The sequence below is a fragment of the Astatotilapia calliptera genome, chromosome 15, assembly GCF_964374335.1.
Source record: "Astatotilapia calliptera chromosome 15, fAstCal68.1, whole genome shotgun sequence".
Lineage (NCBI taxonomy): Eukaryota > Metazoa > Chordata > Actinopteri > Cichliformes > Cichlidae > Astatotilapia > Astatotilapia calliptera.
This window is the reverse complement of record NC_137436.1, coordinates 42,106,033-42,127,542: the sequence shown is the minus strand read 5'-3', so window position 1 is coordinate 42,127,542 and position 21,510 is coordinate 42,106,033. Positions and strand designations below refer to the sequence as shown.

The following is a 21,510-nucleotide window of genomic DNA, read 5'->3' as shown; positions in this document are numbered from 1 at the left end:
ATTAAAGGAATTGAAATGTACATTGTGCCTTGGTTTAGAGTGTCTGGAAGAGTCCTGTCTCAGTCAATTATAGATGATGTGAGAGGGCGGGTGTGTGTGTTTAGGGCACGGATGGCTTGGGGATAGAAGCTCCTCTTGAGTCTCTCTGTCCTTGCCCGGAAGATGCGGAACCTTCTACCAGATTGCAGAAGTTGGAACAGTTTGTTGCCAGGATGGGACGGGTCCTTCAGTATCTGCGCTGCTCTAGTCCGGCATCTCCTGGTGTAGGTGTCCTGAAGCGGGGGGAGAGCAATCCTGCAGCAGCGTTCTGCTGTACGGATCACTCTCTGGAGAGCTTTTTGGTCCTTCACACAGCTGTTCCCAAACCACGATGTCATGTTCTGTGTGAGGATGCTCTCCACAGCGCCTGTATAGAAAATCCTGAGGATCTTTGGAGAGACCCTGAACTTCCTCAGTTGTCGTAGGTGATACAGGCGCTGCCTAGCCTTTTTGGTCTGGGCCTGAATGTGGGCAGCCCATGTCAGGCCTGAGGAGATGTGGACACCAAGATACTTGAAGGACTGCACCCTCTCCACTGGAGCTCCATTGATGATAATGGGCTTGTAGTCTCTGTGCTGACCTCTTCTGAAGTCCACCACCAGCTCCTTGTTCTTGCTGACGTTCAGCTGGAGGTGGTTGTCCTGGCACCATGATGCCAGATTCTTCACTTCATCCATGTAGGCCGTCTCATCGTTGTTGGAGATGGCACCCAACACCACTGTGTCGTCAGCAAACTTCACAATGGTGTTGGAGCCATGGGTGGCCACACAGTCTGAAGTGTAGAGGGAGTAGAGCAGTGGCGAGAGGACACATCCCTGAGGTGCTCCTCTGTTGATGGTGATGCTGTTAGAGACGCATCTACTAACTTGGTCTTAAACACCAAAAAGACCAAGGAGATCATTGTAGATTTCCGGAAGAGGGGTCATAACAACCATCTGCCTCTCTTCATTGGCAGTGAGGCGGTGGAGAGGGTGAGCAGTTTTAAATTCTTGGGGGTAACTGTGACCGAGGACCTGTCCTGGGGCAACCATATCACCTCAGTTGCACGGAAGGCCCAACAGCGCCTCTACTACCTGAGGAGACTGCGGAGCGCACACATTCCCAGATCTCTGATGTTGAACTTCTACAACTGTGCCATCAGCAGCGTTCTGACGTATGGATTTCTAGTGTGGTTCCCCAGCTGCACCAAGGTCGATCAGCAAGCACTCCAGCGGGTGGTGAAAGAAGCTGGCAGAATTATTGGAACAAGTCTGCCAGAGATCAGTAATATCTTCCCCACTCGCTGTCTGAGGAGGGTGCACAGTATCCTGCGGGACCAACATCACCCTGCGCGCCACCTTTTCCATCTGCTGCCCTCAGGGAGAAGGTACAGGTCTATACAGGCCAGAACATCCAGACTGGCCAACAGCCTGTATCCACAGGCTGTGAGGCTCCTGAACTCTCTGCCCCCCTCTCACGGACAATAACCATATCCAACTTCTTAATAGCAATGAACTGGTCTGCATTGGTGCATCATATCTTTATTCTCTTCCCCCTCCTGCCCCCCCCCCCTCTTTCTTAAATAGATAACTATCATATCTGATATCATATCTCACAGTACAATAATATTGAATGGGTTGCATTGTTGTATTTTGTCATGTTTCTCAGGTCTTTGTCTGAATTTCTACGAACATTATTGCTAAGGATTGTCTTATTGCATTGGAGTCACACTGGGTTAAATATGTACACTTGGGTTTTAAGGGGTATTTATTATTTTCTTCTTTTTTTGGGTTGTATGGAAGCCCCAAACGCAATTTCATTGTTCTTGACAGTGACAATAAATAAATACTATACTACTACTACTACTACCCACCCTCACCACCTGAGTTCTGCCAGTGAGGAAGTCCAACACCCATGCACACAGACGGCTGTTAAGTCCCAGATCCCTCAGCTTTGTGAACAGTCTGCAGGGCACTATTGTGTTAAACGCTGAACTGTAATCAACAAACAGCATTCGCACATAGTTACCCTGTTTCTTGTCCACGTGGCTGAGAGTGGTGTGTAGGACGTGGGCGATGGCATCCTCTGTGGATCTGTTGGATCTGTAGGCAAACTGCAGCGGATCTGTGGTGTCTGGGATGGAGGAGGAGATGATGTTCTTCAGCAGCCTCTCAAACACCTTCATTACTACCGAGGTCAGTGCAACTGGCTGGTAATCGTTCAGGGATGAGGGTTTGCTGTTCTTGGGCACAGGGATGATGGTGGATCTTTTGAAGCATGTGGGGACCACAGACTTCGCCAGGGACTCGTTGAAGATGTAAGTGAACACACCTGCTAGCTGGTCAGCACAGCAGCGCAGCAGACAGCCGGTGATGCCGTCTGGCCCCGCCGCTTTCCTTGTGTTCACTCTCCTCAGTGCCGCTCGGACGTCATGCTCCGCGATGCTGGTCACCGGTCTCTCGCTGATGACGTCACTGTCCTCGGTAGTCAGGCGGTAGATAGCATTAGCCGCCTGGCTAACCTCGAAACGGGCGTAGAACCGATTCAGCTCGTTGGTGAATGCAGAGTCAGCGTTGATCAGCGCAGTGTCCCTGGTTTTGTAGTCCGTAATGGTGCGTAGTCCGTGCCACATACTCCGTGTGTCGCCCTGGTGGAAGCGGGACTCCACACGTTCCCGGTACCGGCGTTTGGCATCTCTCACCGCGCGCCGCACGCCGTATGAGGCCGCTTTGTAGGCGCTCATATCGCCAGTGGCGAGACCCGCGTTGTAGGAGGCGGTCCTGGCGTTCACTGCAGTGCGGATCGATCTGTCCATCCACGGTTTCTGGTTTGGGAATGTGGTGACTCTCGCAGTGGGGATAATCTCCTCCGCTAGCATATTGACGAAGCATACTGCTACTTCCGTAAACTCGTTGATGTCGACTGCGCATGCTCTGAACATGTCCCAGTCGACATCGTTGAGTGCGTCCTGTAGCGTAGCTTCTGATTGGGCAGTCCACCGTTTTACCTCCCTCGTGGTTACTTCTTCCCTCCGTATGCTTTGTTTATACTGGGGGATGAGGAAGATGGCGTTGTGGTCAGACTTCCCAAAAGCTGGGTGTGAGACAGCTTTGTAGCCCTGCTTGTATGGCGTGTAGCAGTGATCCAAAATCCGATCCCCTCTCGTTGGACACGAGACATGCTGGTAAAAGTTTGGCATGACTTGTCTGAGGTTCGCTTTGTTAAAGTCTCCTGCTACAATGAGGGCTGCGCCCGGGTCCTTGTTTTGAAGCGAGCTCAGCACATCATGTAATTCGGACAAAGCCATACCTGTGTCCGCTTGGGGTGGGATGTAGACCGCCGTGGCGATGACCGAGGTGAACTCACGGGGCAGATAGAAAGGGCGGCACTTAATGCTCAGGAACTCCAGATGTGGCGAGCAGCCGCTGGAGTAGAAATGCTCCTGGCATCACACCACTTTCTGTTTACCATGAAACACACTCCTCCACCTTTGGTTTTGTTCGACTCTGCCATTCTGTCCACGCGGAGCACAAAGAATGAATCCGACGGAGTTACGGCCTGGTCCGGCACGGTGGGGGTCAGCCATGTCTCCGTGAAACATAGAAGGTAGTTCTGCAAAATCACTCAGTAGGATGTTTGTTCTAATTTGCTATGACCTCAGAGCGCATCGAAAATAAAACTAATAGGCTATAAAGAGTGATATGAACATATTTAGAACTTACTGGAATGAAAATGTCTGGAGCACCAACAGATATCTGGAGATGGGAGAGAACTGCACGTCAGCTCGTCTCACAGCTGCTATCCAGGCTAGACGCCTTCGTTTGCTAACATCGATACACGAGCTGCCTCGTGTTGCTTCCAGGTTGGGAAAGAATGAAAAGATAAACAATTTTCAAGCTTATTCTCTTGCCGGTCGTGTGATCGAACATTGCAGCCGACCACACGGCAAATACGAACCATGGCTGTTGTGTGTGCCTTCGCTCCCTTTTCACTTGCACTAGACCCCCAAAATGGCGGATCGGGCCAAAATCCTTTCCACGCCCACCCCCGTGACATCACGCTCCAAAGCCCTATAATATTGGCCATATTATATTTACAATACCACAGTGAGATGACTTTAGTCTCATGAACAACATTAACTAATTGTTATTTACTAACTAATCTTAAATGACTGTTCAGCACAGAAATGAACCCCAACAATCATGTTTCACAGTCCCGTGGTCTCAGCCTCAGATACTCAACTAAAGTGATGTCATGACAAAAATGAATGACCAACAAAACATTTTTCTCCTTCATTTCTGTCAATCAAAGCTGTATGTAACGTGTCTCGCGGTTAGTATCATGGTTACTAGGCAACCTGAACAGCGTGACGAAGCGTATACCATCCCATTTCACAAGCCTCTCACTTCCGCACTTCTCGTACTTATAGTACGCACCGTACGTAGTACGCGTAGTGCGCGTACTTCAAGCGTGCAGACCCTGAATTGGGACACAGCCATAGAGCGAGCGAACGAATCACTCACTCACCCCCTCCCTCCTGGCTCACAGCTTCTTCTTCTTGGTTGGCAACCAATGTTAAGGCGCATTACCGCCCCCTGGTTCACAGCGCAGTGGACATTTAGATGAGAAAATATATATTTAACACACTTAAGGAAAATACTAATAAAATACAAATAAACAAAATAAATGTTTATTAAGCAATTTTGATAGGAAATTGTTGTCACGGCTGGTGGAGTGAGCCGTGTGGAGTGGAGGAAAAGGAGGACCCAAGATGCAGCAAACTGATGATATGAGTGACGTTTATTTACAGGGTGGTAGTGGCAAAAACAGGCAATGAAGCATGAGTAATTACAAAGGGAAACCTAAACTGGGAGAAACTAAGTGACAAACCTGGGACCATACCAAAAGGGTGCAGGGCAGAGAGACGCAGAGACAGGAACACCATAGAACGCAGAGACACACGGATGAATGCAGACGAACCGACAACGAACACAGTTGTCACCCACTAAATATACACACACAAGGTAATCAGGTAATCACACACAGGAGGGAAGAACAGCTGATCTGAATACACATGATGACTGGAGGACACAAGCTGAACACAATGACAACAGACACAGACTTTCAGAACAAAACAGGAAATCTAGAACCCGAACCGGACACAAGGGGGGAGGACACAGAATAACTAGAACAGAGGGAAATAATCACAAAACACAAAACGCTGGGTCAACGACCCAGGACCATGACAGTACCCCCCCCTCCAAGGGCTGGCTCCAGACAGCCCAAAACAAAAACAGACGACCAACCCAGGGCGGGCGGCGGGGGCCGAGGACGGAGGGACCAACACCGAACAAAACAAGCTCCAGCGAACCGAGGGAATTGTCCAAAACAAAAACACACATGCTGGAGCACGAGAACAAAACACAGTTCAGGAGGCCGGCCCGGAGGCTGACAACTCAGAAGTCCAGGACAGTTCATCTTCTGAGGCCGGCCACGTCGGCGACACAGCTCCGAAAGCCGACCGAGCAGAAGGCAGCGGTGGCGGAGCGGAGGCAGTTCAGGGGGCCGACCGTGCACACGGCAGCGGCGGCGACGGGGAAACCGTTCAGGCGGCCGACCATGCGGTCAGCAACGACGGCGACGAGGAAACCGTTCAGGCGGCCGACCGTGCAGACAGCAACGGCGGCGATGACACAAGTCTGGAGGCCGACCGCGCGGAAGGCAGCGGCGGCATCTAGGAGGTCGTCCATATTGACGATGACGCTCCACCAGCGGCCTGGCAGATGACCGCCGATGTCGAGGCGGTAGTTCGGGACCCGAAGGTGGCGTGGCCGTCGCAGCACCAGACGAGACCGAAGCAGAGGCTGGACCAGACGAGGCCGAAGCAGAGGCTGGACCAGGCGAGGCCGAAGCAGAGGCTGGACCAGGCGAAGCTGAAGCCGATGCCGAAGCCGGGCCAGGCGAAGCTGAAGCCGATGCCGAAGCCGGGCCAGGCGAAGCTGAAGCTGATGCCGAAGCCGGGCCAGGCGAGGCAGATGATGATGCTGCAGCCGGGCCAGGCGAGGCAGATGATGATGCTGCAGCCGGGCCAGGCGAGGCAGATGATGATGTCGCAGCAGGGGGCTGGACGGGCTCCTCGGGCCCTCCAGCTGACGAGTCTTGGGGCTGGACAGGCTCCTCGGGCCCTCCAGCTGACGAGTCTTGGGGCTGGACGGGCTCCACGGGCTCCTCGGGCCCCCCCAGGAGGCGAAGCAGGAGGCTGGACGGGCTCCTCGGGCCCCCCAGCAGGCGAAGCAGGAGGCTGGACGGGCTCCTAGGGCCCCCCAGCGAAAACAGTCTCTGGACCAGTGGGCACCGGGGCCCCTGGAACATACAGGTCAGAACCAGTAGGCGCGCGGGCCTCTGGCAGGCACGGGTCAGAACCAGCAGGCGCGCGGGCCTCTGGCAGGCACGGGTCAGAACCAGCAGGCGCGCAGGCCTCTGGCAGGCACGGGTCAGAACCAGCAGGCACGCGGGCCTCCGGCAGGAACGGGTCAGAACCAGCAGGCGCACGGGCCTCTGGCAGGAACGGGTCAGAACCAGCAGGCGCACGGGCCTCTGGCAAACACAAGGCAGACTGCAGCTGCACGGAGCATTGACTCAGCTCAGGCAGCGACAGCCGGATGCAGTCCTCAGCTGGCTTCTTAACTTCCAGGGGTCCAGAGTCGATCAGGGGCTGGAACCCAGCCTCTGGGGAGGCCCTGGAGTGCGTCACAGTCTCTGTACTGGCCAGCTGTTAATTAAGTTTGCAGATGACACCACGGTGATTGGCCTCATCAGTGACAACGATGAGGCCGCCTACAGGGAGGAGGTGGATCGTCTGGCTGAGTGGTGCGACACAAACAACCTGCTGCTTAACACCGAGAAGACCAAGGAGCTCATCGTGGACTACAGGAGGAATGCTGACCCACATCCACCCATCCACATTAAGGGGACGGCTGTGGAGCGTGTGAGCAGCTTCAAGTTCCTGGGAGTCCACATCTCCGAGGATCTCACCTGGACGACCAACTGCTCCAAGCTGGTCAAGAAGGCTCACCAGCGCCTCTTCTTCTTGAGGACTCTGAGGAAGAACCACCTGTCCTCAGACATCCTGGTGAACTTCTATCGCTGCACCATCGAGAGCATCCTGACCAACTGTATAACAGTCTGGTACGGGAACTGCTCTGCCTCGGACCGGAAGGCGTTGCAGAGGGTCGTGAAAACTGCCCAGCGCATCGCCGGAGCACCACTTCCTGCCACAAAAGACATCTACAGGAAGCGGTGTCTGAAAAGGGCTGGGAAAATCATCAGAGACCCCAGTCACCCATCACATGGACTCTTCACCCTCCTGCCCTCTGGGAGGCGCTACAGGAGCCTCCGGACTAAGACCACCAGGTACCGGAACAGCTTCTTCCCCACAGCTGTCAGACTCCTGAACTCTGCCTCCTGACATCTGACCCACGTTAACTCATGGACTGAACATACACACACACACACAATGGACAACTGTACCCTCAAACACACAATAATAACATGGAGTGAACCACCACTCACAACCACTAGCACTTTATATAGCCTCTGTAGAAATTATCCACACCCTCACTTACCTTAACTGCACTACTGTATAGCCCTGTGTAAACAATCATTCTGTACATACGATAATTTTTAACCCTACAACTGTTTACAACTTGCATAGTTCCCATTTCTGTATAGCTGTATATCTCAGTGTGGTAGGACTCGACTTAAGCGGTCAAAGAAGTGCAGGAGACTGATGCTGTCCAGTGTAGCAAGTGATTTATTCACCATTCTGTGGCCCAAGAATATTTAGAAAGAAACAAATAAGAAACTCAACTCTATAATAAACTCAATTCAAATAAACATAACTGAACTTAAATCAACGGAAATTAAGGTCAAACTGCACACAGCTACACTGACCTGAACCCTTCTTCTGAAACACCTGAGTTCGTCTGCTTAAATAGTCCCCTTAATCAAACACGTTCTCCTCTGGACTATTCCATTCAGTAGGTAGGTGAGATGAACATGATTATATTCATCCTCTACTACTCCTCTTGACTGGCAACATAAACTCTGGTGTAATCAATACATATCACAACATTAAATCTATTTCTTTATAAACCCTTTAAAATCAACTTTATTAAATTATAAGAATTCTTCCCCTCCTGCCCTTGGTCTCTTCCTGTGACCTCAGATGAACCCAGAAGGTATAAAGCAGGAAGTAGAACTACATTTCCTCCTTTTGCTTCTGGAAGACAGGTAGGTAAAGGTAAGTTCAAACAATACAAATTAACAGTTGAAATAAATAACATGTTAACTTAACAAACTTGCATGAATTGATTTAAACCAAGATGTTATATTATATAATCTGTAAAAGTGCAGAACATAAACAAACCCGGGATAGTAGATGTTTGCCTATTGCAGATTACATGTGAAATATGGTTAAATCAAAACAAGAATGTTAACTAAGAATGTAGACAAATGGTCTTCTCACCCACTTTGTCACACTCAGATTCCTGTAAAGTTATTTATTTCATATTCTGTATAGTTTTTCATATTTATATTCTGTCCATATCCTGTACATAGCTTGTACTTACTACAGCCTGTACATACTTATAGTTATAGAATATTCACAACATACTTCATACCGTGTACATTATAACATAATAGACCCATTTCTGTAATATACTTACATATCTATATTATTGCTAATATATATTGTAATATATCTATATCACTAAGCACTTCTGGATGGATGCAAACTGCATTTCGTTGCCCTGTACCTGTGCATGTGCAATGACAATAAAGTTGAATTCTATTCTATTCTATTCTGTTGGGGACTGATTACTGCGTTATGTGGTGTGTCTCTCTGCTTGACATGAACAGGTGAAAAATAGTTCTTTTCAGGTTGGATGGACTTAACCTGTTGTACAGGAGGAGTTGGTGAAGATGATGGCTGAGCGGCTAACTGAGCTAGTGGCTGCTGGGCAGCTAACTGAGCTACCGGCAGGGCAGCCGACTCAAAAAACACAGCCCCGGAATAAACAGACACACAGTCCAAAACAGAAAAAGGGTCCTTTTCACTCACCACAGCTGGCAGTTCCAAAGTCCTAGTCTTCGGCTGTGGGGTGATGCGCCGACGGCGCGATCGTCGCTTCCTCCCGGGCAAAGCCTCCGGCTGGCCGGGCAAAACCTCCGGCGGGCCGGGCAAAACCTCCGGCGGGCAAAACCTCCGGCAGGCAAAACCTCCGGCGGGCCGGGCAAAATCTTCGCCGCCGGGCTGAGTTGGGAAGCGGTAGCGGCTGGTGGGTGAAGGTGCAGTTCGTTGAGTATGAAGTCCTTTGCGAGCGGGTGAAGAGAGTCCAGCAGCCAGGAGTGAGCAGAGATGAGCTGCTGTAGCCTGGCTTCTACAGCGCGGAGACACTCTTCCCCCTCATGCTCGAGCCATAGGTTAACCAACCTGGAAACAGAGTCAATTAGTTCCTCCCGAAGCTCCTCGGGAGGTGCGGATGCCGCTGGGTCCATGTCTGGTCGGCTCGTACTGTCACGGCTGGCGGAGTGAGCCGTGTGGAGTGGAGGAAAAGGAGGACCCAAGATGCAGCAATCAATCAATCAATCAATCAAAGCTTTATTCGTCACATGCAGGTTGCCCTGCAGTGAAATGGGACCCCCCCGACCTTACACATATAGCACAAACATTACATGGGGATACAGGTCGGAGATTGGTAGAATCAGGAAAAAACATTGAAATGTACACTACAGTGGGGAAAGTACAAGAGGAAAAAAGAGACTCCTACTCATGCTGTGCTTCCATGGTAGGACAGCATGAGAACAGGAAACAAAAAAACTCCTTTGCACAAAAAAGCACATAAATGTCCACAGCACAACATTGTGAAGACATGACAAGCCACAGGGGTGGGTGGGGGGTGAGGAGTAATCTGAAGAAACACAGCAGCCACCCTGCACAGCGCTATCATTCCAGCGCGGCACACAGACCCGCCGTGTTCCCTCGCCGGAAACAAGCATCGAAGGCGTTGGAAAGGGAGGGGGGATGAGTGAGTGCCTATCAGTGTAAGTGTATGTGTGTGCGTGTCCATAGTTCAGCAGAGACAGTGTCCTTCGCTCTATCAGGCTAAGTAAACAGTCTGCCAGCCAACCCAGGTGGCCTTCATGGGACGGGAAGAATAGTCATCACACAGTCGTTATCAGGGAGTTGTTTTGGTGGGCTCCAGCCTTGGGCCTAGCAGCTGGCGCCGTGGTGTCCAAATGTTGAATATTGTTGATTTCTCCTTTGTGAGCAGCTCGAATTTAGCCCTCTGACACTGGTCCCTCGATCTCCCGTTGGAGAGCCGCGAGCCTCCCCATGATGGTATCAAACTTCTGTTCCATGGTGTTGTCAGTCTTTTGATTCTGAGACCTCACAACTGCAGTGATCCGTTCCGCGATGTTTTCCAACTGTCGCTCAAGGGTGTCATTTTGAGCAGGCCTTTCTCTGATGTTTCCCCTCATACGCTCAATGGTGTTGTTTTGAGCCTTCACAGCAGCTGTAAGCGTCTCCAAGGTGTTGACCATATTACGTTCGTTGTGAGAGGTCGCGCCTCGTCCCGTCGCTTCGAATCCAGCGGGCAGCCTTGTGGGGGTTTGAACAGCCGGTTCCGCTCTCTTATTTCTCTGATAAACCAGGGCTAAGCCAACGCCGATCAGCATGAACCCTGTTATCATGGTTCCGAATAGGTAGATATCTTCAGCGTCCTCGATCGACAGTCCCGCCAGGCACACGGTCCTCCAGTTCTGCCACCCGTCCATCGTGTAACCGGCAGGGAAAGTCCCTCCAGGGCACTCAGGCTCTCCCGAGCCCAGACTTCTCGTTGGGAAAAGGGTGTCAATAGCACTCAGAGACCAGTTGATCAAATCCATAATTCTCTTTTAGGTTTTAGAGAACGACAGTGAGAGACTGTTCCAGGGAAAGTAAATGCACACAAGACAAGACAAGGACATAGAGGCTAAGCAGGGAAGATAAGGGTGAGGAGGAGAGGAGAAAAGTGCGACCGCCTTAGCTGAGAGCTCAAGTAGAAAGCAAACTGATGATACGAGTGACGTTTATTTACAGGGTGGTAGTGGCAAAAACAGGCAATGAAGCATGAGTAATTACAAACGAAAACCTAAACTGGGAGAAACTAAGTGACAAACCTGGGACCATACCAAAAGGGTGCAGGGCAGAGAGACGCAGAGACAGGAACACCATAGAACGCAGAGACACACGGATGAATGCAGACGAGCCGACAACGAACACAGACCGACACCCACTAAATATACACACACAAGGTAATCAGGTAATCACACACAGGAGGGAAGAACAGCTGATCTGAATACACATGATGACTGGAGGACACAAGCTGAACACAATGACAACAGACACAGACTTTCAGAACAAAACAGGAAATCTAGAACCCGAACCGGACACAAGGGGGGAGGACACAGAATAACTAGAACAGAGGGAAATAATCACAAAACACAAAACGCTGGGTCAACGACCCAGGACCATGACAATTGTTTAATTTTAGAAATGTTTTTGCTCTTTTTTTCTCTATAAAATAGGTGTGTTCTTTTTTTTTAATCATTCGTCTTAGCAGTGGGATTTACATGAAAAGGGAAACAAATTAAGTTTGAGTGAAAATGTAAAATTTTCGCACTCTCTGGTCAACTGACTCAGTGAATCAAATGACTCAAAAATCCGATTCACTTTGGTGAGTGACTCATTAACACTCGATTCAGTAAAAAGAATCAAATTTACCATCACTAGTTCAGTGCACAGCACAACAATATGGATATACATATTATTGTTCCTAGAGTATTTAAAAGTAGAATGGGAGGCAGAGCCTTCAGTTTTCAGGCCCCTCTTCTGTGGAACCAGCTTCCAGTTTGGATTCAGGAGACAGACACTATCTCTACTTTCAAGATTAGGCTTCAAACTTTCCTTTTTGCTAAAGCATATAGTTAGGGCTGGACCAGGTGACCCTGAATCCTCCCTTAGTTATGCTGCAATAGATGTAGGCTGCTGGGGGATTCCCATGATGCACTGGGTGTTTCTTCTTCTCACTATGTATTAACAGACCTCTCTGCATTGAATCATATCTGTTATTAACCTCTGTCTCTCTTCCACAGCAAGTCTTTATCCTGTCTTCCTTCTCTCACCCCAACCAATCACAGCAGATGGCCCCGCCCCTCCCTGAGCCTGGTTCTGCTGGAGGTTTCTTCCTGTTAAAAGGGAGTTTTTCCTTCCCATTGTGCTTGCTCATAGGGGTCATATGATTGTTGGGTTTTTCCTCTGTATGTATTGTTGTAGGATCTGCCTTATAATATAAAGTGCTTTGAGGCGACTGTGTGACTTGGCGCTTTATAAATAAATTTGGACAGAATTGAATTGAATGAATATCTCTTTTAATCCAGATCAGATTTTTTTTCTTCTCAGAGTTTCTATGAGAAAACCGTGTGACACCCTCTATGGAGTTAGCGCATCTCCAGTCCGGCCACCCTGACATTAAGGGTCTGAGTGATGAAGAGCAGCAGGTTCTCCATGGAAACAACAACAGCTATGACTGGGTAGCTTGGACTGCATGTGTTTCTGCCTCATTAACATGTACTGAGACAAACTTATCTCCTACCTGCAGATCCCATCTTCTTCTCCTCTACAGGTCCATCCATCCTTACAACATAAACCTAAGGATGATCCAGTGGGAACTCTAATGCAGAGGTGGATGTCGGTAGAACTGCTGAATGCTCTGATGAGCAGGAAGATGAAGTGCTGATCTCAGCTGAACACCTGTGGGAGATTTTGGAGTGACATGTTAGACAGCATGTTCCACCAGCACCATTATCCAAACACAAAGTAAGCCCACAGGGTTTTTATTTTATTTTAATGGCATTCACACACCAAGAGAGTTCAGATACTTTTAAGTGAACACCATTGAGGCCTGAAACTGGTCTATACATCCCTCCATTCATAATAATGGACTGCATTCATATAGTGCTTTTCTAGACACTCAAAGTGCTTTACAGAACCACTATTCATTCACTCTCACATTCACACACTGGTGGAATGTGAGAGTGGTGGAGGCAAATCACAGTTGTAGCCACAGCTGCGCTGGGGCAGACTGGCAGAAGAGAGGCTGCCATATCGCGCCATCGGCCCCTCCGGCCAACACCAGTAGGCGGTTGGGTGAAGGACACAATGACCAGGACAGACAGAGCTGGGAATCGGACAAGCAACCTTCCGGTTACAAGATGAGCTTCCCAACCCCCTGAACCATGGTCGCTCCATCCATCCATCCATCCATATAATCCAGTGTCCCTTCAGTTATTGTTACTAAGTCCTTATCTTTTTCTTTTTTATGTTTTTAGTTCTTGCCTACCCCGGGCTGTGGAACATCAGTGCCTGAAGACATTAAAATGACTTTAGCTAATAACATGGACCCCTGACCTCCTCCTGCTCCCACATCAGCAAATGAAAATTCCATCCATCCATCCATCTTCTTCCGCTTTTGTCACGGTCCGCTGTGACGGACCGAGTGGAGAATGCGTGTAATGGACCCAGGTGCGTACACGAGTGAGCAGACGGGAGTGAGCTTTAAGAGAAGGCGAGCCTTTAATATGGCTGAAAACAAGGTGTACAAATACAGCAGGGATAACGTGGCTAAACAGAAACCTGGGCCCTGTTTCAGGAAGCCGGTTTAGTGGAAAAACTGAGTAAGTATACCCTGAGTTAACGAAAACTCTGGGTTTTCGGTTTCACAAAGCGAGTTCAGATGAAGCCTCAGTGAGTCACTATGACGACACACTCCGTGAAGCTAACCTGCCCCCTAGCAGGTTTACTACAACTAACCCTGACTGTCTCCGCCCCTTTGTCGGAAACCTGACAGTAGGAAGTGTCAGACATGGCGTGTCCCTTCCTTGAAGAGCCAGTAGATCGTGAAGCCCAAATTCTCCGCAGAGCTCTCCGCCGGGAGAGAGTGATCAGAGCGCGTTTGGACATTTTATCATTTCCTGATGATTTTCTGTGCGAACGTTACCGTTTTTCAGCACAATCTATAAGTTATTTGGATAACATCCTCAGGCCATATATTACGCATGTGACACATCGCGGACATGCTCTCAGTTCATTACATATTATTTGTATTGCACTTCGGTTTTTTGCAAACGGGAGCTTTCTGTATAATATTGGTGACGCTGAGCACGTTTCCAAGGCTACCGTCTGTCGGGCAGTCAGGAATGTGACAGTTGCACTGAAACGTCTCCTGCACTCGTTTGTGGTGTTCCCCGGTCATAGACCCACAAGATTCATCAAAGAGGGATTCCACAAAATTGCAGGTATCAGGATGAACAAAACTTAATTCATGATGTGGTGATACTTGAACTACTACTTAAATTTTACATTTATTTTCAGGGTTCCCAGGCGTGATTGGCTGTATAGATGGCACTCACATTCCAATCATTGCTCCTCCAGTAAATGAAGGAGACTATGTGTTAGGTATTTTAGTACCATGGGAGCATTTACTGGATATTGTTTTATAGTGACATTATGCAGGAAAACTCTGTCATTCAATAAGGCCCCTTTGTTTTAGTTATTTTTCTCTTTGACCCAAGAATTGATGTGTGAGAATCACAGGCTGTTACAAGGTTGAAATACCACAGAGATCACTCCCTCAGCTACATTAGTTTCTTAATCTTTTAGGAGACGCCTGTTGAGGCCAAATGGTTTGTTTCAGATTTCACTAATGTAAGAACTCTTTGTTTTGTGCCTTGAAAATATGTCGCTGAGATAATCACAATTGTAGCTGAACTGATAAACTACACAAAGGATGCTTCTTCACCCAAGGGCAGGAAGATGCTGCCTTATCTTGGTCTGTACTGGTTTAAACTGATAATCTGCTGTCTCATGAATTTTACCCTGTATATAAACTGTTGTACTTGTGAATAAAGTTGAGTCACTTTGGGAAGACAATCTAAAGCAGTCTCTGTTTTCTTGTTCTCCCAAGCTGCTCCCGAGCTCGTACTAACACGCTGAATGGCATGCTTGAATGTTACTTGAGAATTTATTTGACTGTGTTACAGACTAAGGGACATTCTCTGCTGATAGACGTCCACGCCTCGAAGGAAGTCGATCCACGGATTAGGCCCTGGAAACCGTTTCCTTCACTATGTGAACAGGAAGTCTTTCCACAGCATTAATGTACAGGTACATAGTTCCCTGTAGCATTTCAAACTAACAAATTATTTCATTATAGTAATGGATGCTAATTTGTGTTCTCTGCACTGTGAAGATCATATATGATGCTGCCAACATTATCACAAATGTGGAAGCCAAGTGGCCAGGCTCTGTCCATGACTCACAAATATTCCGTGAATGTACACTGAGCACAAAATTTGGACATGGTGAGTTGAAAATACTTTAAAATATATAAAGACCAATTGCTTCAGGGACATTTGAACTGAAGTGTATCCTTCTGTCTTAGGAGAGTTCACTGGCTACTTGCTTGGTGATAGGGGGTATCCATGTTTACCCTATTTGCTTACCCCTTACCCTGACCCTGAACCGGGCCCACAGCAGCGATATAATCTGGCTAATTGCAGGACAAGAGCCAGAATTGAAATGACTATCGGAATGCTTAAGGCCCGGTTCCAGTGCCTGCAAAGACTCAGGGTCACCCCAGAAAGGGCATGTGACATTATTGTGGCATGTGTGATTCTTCACAACATTGCCACAATTAGAGGAGAACACTGTCCTTCTGAACCAAACATCAGCAGTGATCCAAACCATGAACATCCTGACCCTCCCACGGACATACAAGATGGAAGCGCAGTCAGAGACACCATATGTCACAATCATTTCCTTTGACCCATCACCTCAACATGTTGAAAGAAGAATAAACTGATTTTTTGTTCAACTGGCTTTATTGGTCGCCTGTGTTTCCTGTACACAAAGTATTAAAAGATGTAAACCTCATAAAGTGTCTCTGTTGCTTCCTCCTCTGTAACAGCTGTCAATGTTTCTTCATTATTTTCCTGTAGTAAAGAAATAAACAACATTGCTGTTCTACTGTAAACTCATATGATCTGTGGAGTATTACTCACAACTGCATGTTGGTCTGGCTCAACAGGAGGCTGCACCAGATGCAGTACACCACCACCATCAACTGATAGAATATGAGGTTCATACAGGTCACTTATAACTTACAAGGGACCAAATGGCAATTAACAAACATACCAATCACCTTACACTTCATTGTCATTATGCTCTCAAAGACAACCAAGACTGAGGGAAGGCAAAATCAGTAGGAAAATAACTTCACTACAAAATAATCCATTATGGTAAAGAGTTTATCAAATGAATGAGTAGCACTGCAAAGGTGACTATGAAGAAAGGATGTATGCACATCATGTATTATTTTGAATTTACCCCCTATGTAGGCACTTGTGTCTTGCGGGGTTATTGACTCAGAGGATGTCCCCGCAGAGATGCCTTCGGCCACAGGGCGCCCACTGTTTTGGCTGAGGGCCAACTGCTCAGCCTCTGTGAGTGGTGGTGGTGGAGGACCCCCACCTGTTTTTCGGGCCTCCGCTTTTTTTCTGTTGGCTATAACGGGCCACATTTGAGCATACAGAGTGAGCAAATATGTACTTGTAATGTGCTCAGATAATTTCAATAAGTGCTTACAGAAAGAAAATTAATGTGGCCTCTAACTGCAATTGATTTACATGGGACAAACAGACCAAGCACTATGGCTCATAATACAATTACACCTTACCTGTTTGGACTATATTTTTATATTTCATTTTTACTTGCTGCCAGGAACGTTTGGGGCCTGTTGGGTTGCACCTGCGCTCACATCACGTCACAAAATAAATGTATAAAATAACAAATAAAATAACATATGATAAAATAACGTGTTAAATGGGTGGAAATCCCTAGATCAATGTTTATATTAACACTCACGCATTGACTCTGTCGGCTATGTTTTGCCATGCATGCTCCCTGTCTTTTGCAGCTGAGGCTGTGTTACTTTTTTCCGCGGAATTTGCATGTTATCGGCATATGCTGCCATCAGAATTTCGGCCTCAAGCGCTGTGAAATACATTGACCGCGCCTTCTTTCCCTCCGTCTCCATGGTGACTCGCTTAATCTGTGCTCCGCTTATCAGGGCTTTATGTATCCTCGTCCGCGCGTTTCACTTGGGGTTAAAGCAACTCCGCATTGATTGAACTACGTGTTATCAGCCTTTCTGAAACCGAATATTCCGAGTTGGACAGTTCGGGGTTACTCAACCCTGCGTATCGTTTTTCACTCTGAGTTTTCTAAACCGGCTTCCTGAAACAGGGCCCTGAACTGGGAACAAACGATGGTGAGGCTATGGCTTGGAAGACAACAGACCAGGCATGGAAACACGGAGGGTGGGAACACAGACGACGCGACGCAGACTGTATGAAACACAGAGACTAAATACACATGAGGGATGATCAGGGGAAGTGACCACACATGGGAACGCAGCTGACACACATGAACTTAACGACAGGACAGGAGGAGTAAAACTGAATACACTGACAGTGAATGCAGGCCTTCAAAGTAAAACAGGAAACATGAGACATGACCCGGGGAGACATAGTACAGGGGGAGGTGACATAACTGACAGCATGAACTTGACAGTACAAGACACACAGACATAAACACACGAAGGGCAAGGGAGACGTAATGCAGGGGTGATATATACAAATGGCTGGACTACCTTAGAGAACCTAAAATAATAAACATCAAAATAGGCTAAGCATAACACACTGGGTCACACGACCCAGGACCATGACAGCTTTATCGGGGGCCGGGAATTGGCGGGTCATCCCCATCATCCCCAGACTCTGCTTCCTCCTCGGATGAGGTGGGATTGTCAGTGGGATTAAAGAGGTCCTCGAAGTATTCCTTCCACCGCAATTTTCTCAGTCAAAGTCAGCAGCTCTCAGCCAACTATACACAGTGCAGGTAGAGCACCGCTTTCCCCTCCTGAGACTCCTGACGGTTTGCCAGAATCTCTTCGAGGCAGTCTGAAAGTCTTTTTCCATGGCCTCTCTGAACTCCTCCCACACCTGAGTTTTTGCTTCAGCCACTGCCCGAGCCGCATTCTGCTAGGCCTGTCGGTACCTGTCAGCTGCCTCCAAAGTCCCACAGGCTAGCTAAGCCCAATAGGACTCCTTCTTCAGCCTGGTGGCTCCCTTCACCTCTGGTGTCCACCATTTGGTTCGGGTGTTACCACCACGACAGGCACCAACCACCTTCCAGCTGCAGCTCAATGCAGCAGCTTCGGCAATGGAGACGCTGAACATGGTTTGATTGATTGATTGAATCTTTATTTTGAACATTTTGAAAATGTACAAAAAAATAGAATTAAAAGAGACAAATGAACAAAGCAAAACAAAAGGAAAATGGAGCAACCACAACATGGTCCATTCAGACTCAATGTCCCCAGTCTCCCTCGGAATGCTATTGAAGCTCTGCCGGAGGTGTGCGTTGAAGACCTCGCGGACTGGGGCTTCTGCTAGACGTTCCCAGCAAATGAAAATTCAAAGATTTAAATAATCTGACACGAGGCGGAAAAACAATCCAGAAATAGCAGGAATCTGCAAACCTCTCAAATTTGAATTACCTGAGAAGCTTTGGTAGTATGTTAACTGGAACCATAGTCTGGAAAGAGAGATCCCGGTCTCCATAATAATTAGGTTATTGCAGAAGAAACCCTCAGATATGTCAGGAGAAGAGTGGTTTAACCTGCTTTCAGTTTAAGATCAATGAAATGTGTTCAAGTAAAGCAAACGGTGTACCTATTTTTGCTGCGCCTGTTCTGGATCTGTCCTGTGATGTTTGGAAAGCCTGATCTGGATTCATTATGATGAATATTGACTGTGTGCTGGGATAATGTGACTGTTCACATCAACAATAACAGAAAGGGCTTCATCAGGAAGGTAACATATCCACAAAGCCAAAGGTCGCCACTCCAACCCTTCATTTATAACGTTTAACGTGAACATCTGTCTATGATGTTTCAGGGACTCTTTGATCAAACATGTCCATGCTGATTGTCCTCAGCATTACTGTTTTACTGCTGCTTCATTTCTGGAAGTGAAACTTCAGATCTGAGTGGTTTTCTGATAAAGTTCACTTTAGCCTCTCATGTTTGACAGCTGGAGTGTTGTTTATGGTAAAGTGTCAGCAGTCTGTGGTCTCAGTGAGCACTGAGCTTGGTTTGCTGCTGTTCAAAATGAGAGCTGAATGATCAGAGACTCCCAGCAGTGATCCTGAGTCCTGACATGACAGAAAGGGGGGCAGGAACGGCAGTAAGGAGCTAGGAAAAAAGAAGAGCGGTGACAGAAGCACGCCACAGTGAAGATCACATCGTCATATCAGAGTGCTGTGATTGGAGGATCACAGTCTGAGCCTGAAACATAACAGGAATGAACTTCTGTGATCCAATCAGAGGAACAGATCAAACCACGATGGTGGCATCTTTGTCCCACACCGTTGACAGACTGAAGATAAGAGCGTCATAGATGAAGATGGTCTGCTGCAGAGTGAAGCGCTCTCATGTGATCATCAGCTGTGTGAACCAGGAAGCGACAGACGAGGGGCGGAGTCAGAGGGGCGTATGTTGAAGCATAAATATATCTGATAAGGAACAAAGATAAAGATCTGACATTTTCTCTGCTCTCAGCATCAAAGTGAATGCGGAGCTGTAATGTGAGAGACATTAAAACATATCAGAGGCATATTCATAAAAAATCCACATTCGTGATAATTCAATGAGCTACAATTCATTAATATTCCCAAATAAAACATGAAGGATATGCACAAATATGTACACACATGCACTTATTTACCAAGATTATTTTCAGAGTCAGAGTGTCATCTGGAATCTGGGATCAGACTATGTGCTGATGATCTCTGTGGTACAGATGGTCATATTTGCTCCATCCAACAAAGTAACAAAGTATCCGAGTAAACAAAGTATTCTTTATTTTTGCACCACTGAGAAATATAAATATTTCAAAATGATTTCACTAGGTATCTTCTACAGTATGAAGTTTTTTATTAGTGCGTTTGCTCACACCTGGGACTTTGCAAGAGTGCTGGACGCTTTCAGTACTCCAACATTTTTCATGCATCTGTCCCAAAGGATACATTTAATAATTGAAAATTTCAGGCTTTCATGGTTAATATTTCTGTCCTGGTTCACAGTCTGATGCTAACGGACCGATAGAGAATCATCAGAGACTTACCGCAGTGACACCGAGACCTGGTTTCCTGAAGACTGCTGAGGTCGATCGCAGTCTTTCGAGTCCTCCAAGTCCTCTGATCCACAGCTGCTTGTAATCTTGTTGTCTTAAACGGGGGGTGGCTGCCTCGTGTCTCCGTGTGCTTCGCTGAACTATGGAACTGCTGTGACATGAACTCTGACTGTGATGTCTGAGATAAACTCACATGAGCATTCCTCAGCATAGAGGCCAGCATGAAAAATGACTCACAGTCTGGTGGAGAAAAATCAGCAGAGTGAAGAAAACAAAGTGTCTAACAGGACCGAGACACCCTGTCAGCATGAGAGGAGGGAGTCAGTGGAATCACTGAAACATGTATGAGAAAATGAAACAGTCCTACCACACAGAGGTCTCCACAGGAGAAAGTCAACAATCAACATCAACCAGAGTTCGTTTATGTTGATTGTTGACTGTTGACTCTGAGTTTGTGGAAGCTGTTTACTGGAGCAGGGCTCTGAACTCCTCCTCTGTTCTCCTCATCTGACTCTCTGATTAAATCACTCTCCTTCAGGATGTGTCTGGACCTGAAACACGACTGTTCTCCGTCCCACAGATCCTGAGCTGACACAGTGAGGAGCCCTGAGAGGATGAATGTATCCCACTTGGGTGGCATCCACACCACCCACAGAGCTCCGTGAGTCCGATCCACTGAGATGCCTCTCTGACACAGTAATGGCGGTCTGCCTGTCTCACCTCTCAGTGTGCAGTCAGGGACACTCTGTGACTGGTGAGTTTTAACTGTAGTTCCTCTCAATGAAATGGTAAATGGACCGATTCTTATATAGAGCTTTTCTACTTTCACGGGCAGTGTTGGTCAAGTTACTTGAAAAAAGTAATCAGTAACTAATCACTGATTACTGCCCCAAAAGTAATCCCATTACTTTTCTGATTACTTGCTTTCAAAAGTACTTACCGTAAATGTCGGGCTATAAGCCGCTACTTTTTGCACAAGCTTTGAACCCTGCGGCTTTTAGTCAGGTGCGGCTTTTCTATGGATTGTCCGTGATTTTTGTCATATCGTAAGATGATTTGTTTTGTGTGTTCCGCTGTTGTACGGCACTACGTTGCCTGGCGGAAGGATCGGGGTTCAAGAGTGGTATGTTAGTC

The 21,510-nt window shown here is 47.7% G+C and overlaps 1 protein-coding gene and 1 long non-coding RNA gene across 9 annotated transcripts in view; one reads left to right on the top strand and one right to left on the bottom strand.

Moving 5' to 3' along the window:
* Window positions 1-20,853, bottom strand: part of LOC113006978 (protein NLRC3-like) — a 48,255-nt gene extending 27,402 nt beyond the window's left edge. For 2 of the 7 annotated variants that reach the window (XM_080289367.1, XM_080289368.1), the window contains exons 1-2: window positions 20,368-20,796; window positions 12,717-12,874 (exon numbers count right to left, since the gene is read on the bottom strand). In XM_080289367.1, the coding sequence (XP_080145493.1) occupies window positions 12,717-12,756 (40 nt within the window). In that variant the 5' untranslated portion in view covers window positions 12,757-12,874; window positions 20,368-20,796. The other 5 variants (XR_013901597.1, XR_013901598.1, XR_013901596.1 and 2 more) reach the window with 5 other exon arrangements.
* Window positions 13,746-16,000, top strand: LOC145420298 (uncharacterized). Of its 2 annotated transcripts, XR_013901600.1 has the most exons (3): window positions 13,746-14,418; window positions 15,163-15,286; window positions 15,372-16,000. It is a non-coding gene; the product is annotated as an uncharacterized LOC145420298 (long non-coding RNA). The 2 variants fall into 2 exon arrangements; XR_013901599.1 differs by lacking the exon at window positions 13,746-14,418 and having other exon boundaries at window positions 14,425-15,286.
* Window positions 20,854-21,510: the final 657 nt, after the last annotated feature.